The sequence below is a fragment of the Oncorhynchus tshawytscha genome, linkage group LG01 (assembly GCF_018296145.1).
Source record: "Oncorhynchus tshawytscha isolate Ot180627B linkage group LG01, Otsh_v2.0, whole genome shotgun sequence".
NCBI lineage: Eukaryota > Metazoa > Chordata > Actinopteri > Salmoniformes > Salmonidae > Oncorhynchus > Oncorhynchus tshawytscha.
This window is the reverse complement of record NC_056429.1, coordinates 5,408,034-5,412,210: the sequence shown is the minus strand read 5'-3', so window position 1 is coordinate 5,412,210 and position 4,177 is coordinate 5,408,034. Positions and strand designations below refer to the sequence as shown.

General features: G+C 45.7%; 1 protein-coding gene across 8 annotated transcripts in view; it reads right to left on the bottom strand.

Moving 5' to 3' along the window:
• Positions 1-602: 602 nt before the first annotated feature.
• LOC112238870 (protein phosphatase 1 regulatory subunit 12A) overlaps positions 603-4,177 on the bottom strand; it is a 52,704-nt gene continuing 49,129 nt past the window's right edge. For all 8 annotated transcript variants that reach the window (XM_042321276.1, XM_042321244.1, XM_042321156.1 and 5 more), the window contains one exon: positions 603-1,798. In XM_042321276.1, the coding sequence (XP_042177210.1) occupies positions 1,712-1,798 (87 nt within the window). In that variant the 3' untranslated portion in view covers positions 603-1,711. The remainder of the gene's footprint in view (positions 1,799-4,177) is intronic.

The window sequence follows — 4,177 nt, the reverse complement described above, 5'->3', positions numbered from 1 at the left end:
TGGGTCTATGTGGCCCAAATGGCACCCTATTCCCTATGTAATGCACTAATTTTAACCAGGGTCTATAGCACCCTATTCCCTATCTAGTGCACTTCTTTTAAACAGGGCCTATAGCACCCTATTCCCTATCTAGTGCACTTCTTTTAACCAGGGCCTATAGCACCCTATTCCCTATCTAGTGCACTTCTTTTAACTAGGGCCCATAGCACCCTATTCCCTTTCTAGAGCACTACATTTAACCAGGGCCCTGATGTAGTGCACTACTTAAATGATAGGGTTTCATTTGGGACGCAATATCTGTGGGACACTAAACAAAAACACTAGTGAGGGGAAGAGTGGATCTCTGGTGGGTTCAGAACACTATAGTGTTTTGAGGGAAAGAGTGGATCTCTGGTGGGTTCAGGACACTATAGTGTTTTGAGGGGAAGAGCGGATCAGAACACTATAGTGTGTTAGGGGAAGAGTGGATCTCTGGTGGGTTCAGAACACTATAGTGTTTTGAGGGAAAGAGTGGATCTCTGGTGGGTTCAGGACACTATAGTGTTTTGATGGGAAGAGCGGATCAGAACACTATAGTGTGTTAGGGAAAGAGTGGGTCTCTGGTGGGTTCAGGACACTATAGTGTTTTGATGGGAAGAGCGGATCAGAACACTATAGTGTGTTAGGGGAAGAGTGGTTCTCTGGTGGGTTCAGAACACTATAGTGTTTTGAGGGAAAGAGTGGATCTCTGGTGGGTTCAGAACACTATAGTGTTTGAGGGGAAGAGTGGATCTCTGGTGGGTTCAGAACACTATAGTGTTTTGAGGGGAAGAGTGGTTCTCTGGTGGGTTCAAAACACTATAGTGTGTTAGGGGAAGAGTGGATCTCTGGTGGGTTCAAAACCAATGGCACTACCAGATTAAGAGGCTCATGGAGTGGAATGACACACTCAGATTTGAGTGGGAGATATGGATCCAGGGTCTGGACGGAGACGATGTGAAAGCCTCTATAAGGAGTGTATTTGTGGGGTAGGATAGTTTTGAGTGGGAGGGACTGAGATCCGTAGTTAGTACAATAGCAGAGTGGGTTGGTGGAAAAAGGTGGTGTGTGAATGTGTGGGTCACAAAATAAAATAAATTACTGAGTGGGAAAGCTAAGGGACCAAGATGCCTTGGACTGGTGCAATGTGTGTGGATGGCACCCAGAGAAGGAATGTGTGTGGATGGCACCCAGAGAAGGAATGTGTGTGGATGGTACCCGGAGAAGGAATGTGTGTGCTCATATTAGTATTTCCCCCTTGTGCACATTGTCTATATTCTCTGTTTTTTTAAAGTATTTTTTTTTAACATCACAATCCCATGGGCATTTGGCTGTTGTCATGCCTCTTTGCTACTATGCGAGCCGTCGTCATGACCACAGTTGTCACGGCTACCTGCCATGGATACGGTCCTGTCTTCAAAGTGGGCATAAGACACACACACACACAACGACAAGCCACAGCGATTGGTCAGGACTAAGGAAGAAGAGGCGTCACAATCAAGTCAAGATATGGTGTTGTTTAGAGTACCACATTCCCATACGTCTTCTCTTTTTTTGTTTCTTGTACCCCCCTCCCTCCTCTCTCTCTGTCTTTAATTCTTTGGCACTGGTAGGAATGTGAGGTGGGAGGGGTGGATGGACGGAGGGAGGGAGGGAGTGGGCTTCCCTGTTGTCTCTCTCTCGTTCTCTCCATCTATTTGGAGAGTTTACTGATGACCCTGATGAGCGCTCCATTCTCGTCTTTCAGCCTCTGGTTGTCAGCTCTCAGGTCACCGAGCACCTAGAGGAACAACATTGGTTATTGGGTTGAAAACTGACATTGAATATATCCCAAATGGCACCCTATTCCCTATATAGTGCACTACTATTAACCAGGGTCCAAAAGTAGCGCACTACAGTCGTGGCCAAAAGTTTTGAAAATGACACAAATATTAATTTCCACAAAGTTTGCTGCTTCAGTGTCTTTAGATATTTTTGTCAGATGTTACTATGGAATACTGAAGTATAATTACAAGCATTTCATAAGTGTCAAAGGCTTTTATTGACAATTACATGAAGTTGATGCAAAGAGTCAATATTTGCAGTGTTGACCCTTCTTTTTCAAGACCTCTGCAATCCACCCTGGCATGCTGTCAATTAACTTCTGGGCCACATCCTGACTGATGGTAAGCCCATTCTTGCATGATCAATGCTTGGAGTTTGTCAGAATTTGTGGGTTTTGTTTGTCCACCCGCCTCTTGAGGATTGACCACAAGTTCTCAATGGGATTAAGGTCTGGGGAGGTTCCTGGCCATGGACCCAAAATATCGATGTTTTGTTCCCAGAGCCACTTAGTTATCACTTCTGCCTTATGGAAAGGTGCTCCATCATGCTGGAAAAGGCATTGTTCGTCACCAAACTGTTCCTGGATGGTTGGGAGAAGTTGCTCTCGGAGGATGTGTTGGTACCATTCTTTATTCATGGCTGTGTTCTTAGGCAAAATTGTGAGGGAGTCCACTCCCTTAGCTGAGAAGCAACTCTACACGAATGGGCTCAGGATGCTTTACTGTTGGCATGACACAGGACTGATGGTAGCGCTCACCTTGTCTTCTCCGGACAAGCTTTTTTCCAGATGCCCCAAACAATCAGAAAGGGGATTCATTAGAGAAAATGACTTTACCCCAGTCCTCAGCAGTCCAATCCCTGTACCTTTTACAGAATATCAGTCTGTCCCTGATGTTTTTCCCGGAGAGAAGTGGCTTCTTTGCTGCCCTTCTCGACACCAGGCCATCCTCCAAAAGTCTTCGCCTCACTGTGCGTGCAGATGCACTCACACCTGCCTGCTGCCATTCCTGAGCAAGCTCTGTACTGGTGGTGCCCTGATCCCACAGCTGAATCAACTTTAGGAGACGGTCCTGGCGCTTGCTGGACTTTCTTGGGCGCCCTGAAGCATTCTTCACAACAATTGAACCGCTCTCCTTGAAGTTCTTGATGATCCAATAAATGGTTGATTTAGGTGCAATCTTACTGGCAGCAATATCCTTGCCTGTGAAGCCCTTTTTGTGCCAAGCCATGATGATGGCACATGTTTCCTGGCAAGTAACCATGGTTGACAGAGGAAGAACAATGATTCCAAGCACCACCCTCCTTTTGAAGCTTCCAGTCTGTTATTCAAACTCAATCAGCATGACAGAGTGATCTCCAGCCTTGTCCTCGTCAACACTCACACCTGTGTTAACAAGAGAATCACTGAGATGATGTCAGCTGGTCCTTTTGTGGCAGGGCTGAAATACAGTGGAAATGTTTTTTGGGGGGAATCAGTTAGTTTACATGGCAAAGAGGGACTTGCAATTAACTGCAATTCATCTGATCACTCTTCATAACAGTAAATGCAAATTGCCATCATACAAACTGAGGCAGCAGACTTTGTGAAAATTTATATTCGTGTCATTCTCAAAACTTTTGGTAAACTGTATATTGTACTGTTTGGATAGATGAAAATTGACATTGATACAATTATTGTGTGAAGAAAGACAATCCAATAATACTATAATCAGTTGGATCCTGGTTTCATTTTCATGCAGCTTAGTTTGGTTACCACCTAAATCAGCTCAGGTCTGTCTGCAACAGAAACGGAGAGTTAAGCAAACGCGCAAAAAGGTGGCAGGATGTATTAGAGTGAGGAAGGAAGAGAGGTGAACACCCATTGGATAGCAGTACCAGTGATCTCCACACCCATTGGATAGCAGTACCAGTGATCTCCACACCCATTGGATAGCAGTACCAGTGATCTCCACACCCATTGGATAGCAGTACCAGTGATCTCCACACCCATTGGATAGCAGTACCAGTGATCGCCACACCCATTGGATAGCAGTACCAGTGATCTCCACACCCATTGGATAGCAGTACCAGTGATCTCCACACCCATTGGATAGCAGTACCAGTGATCTCCACACCCATTGGATAGCAGTACCAGTGATCTCCACACCCATTGGATAGCAGTACCAGTGATCTCCACACCCATTGGATAGCAGTACCAGTGATCTCCACACCCATTGGATAGCAGTACCAGTGATCGCCACACCCATTGGATAGCAGTACCAGTGATCTCCACACCCATTGGATAGCAGTACCAGTGATCGCCACACCCATTGGATAGCAGTACCAGTGATCTCCA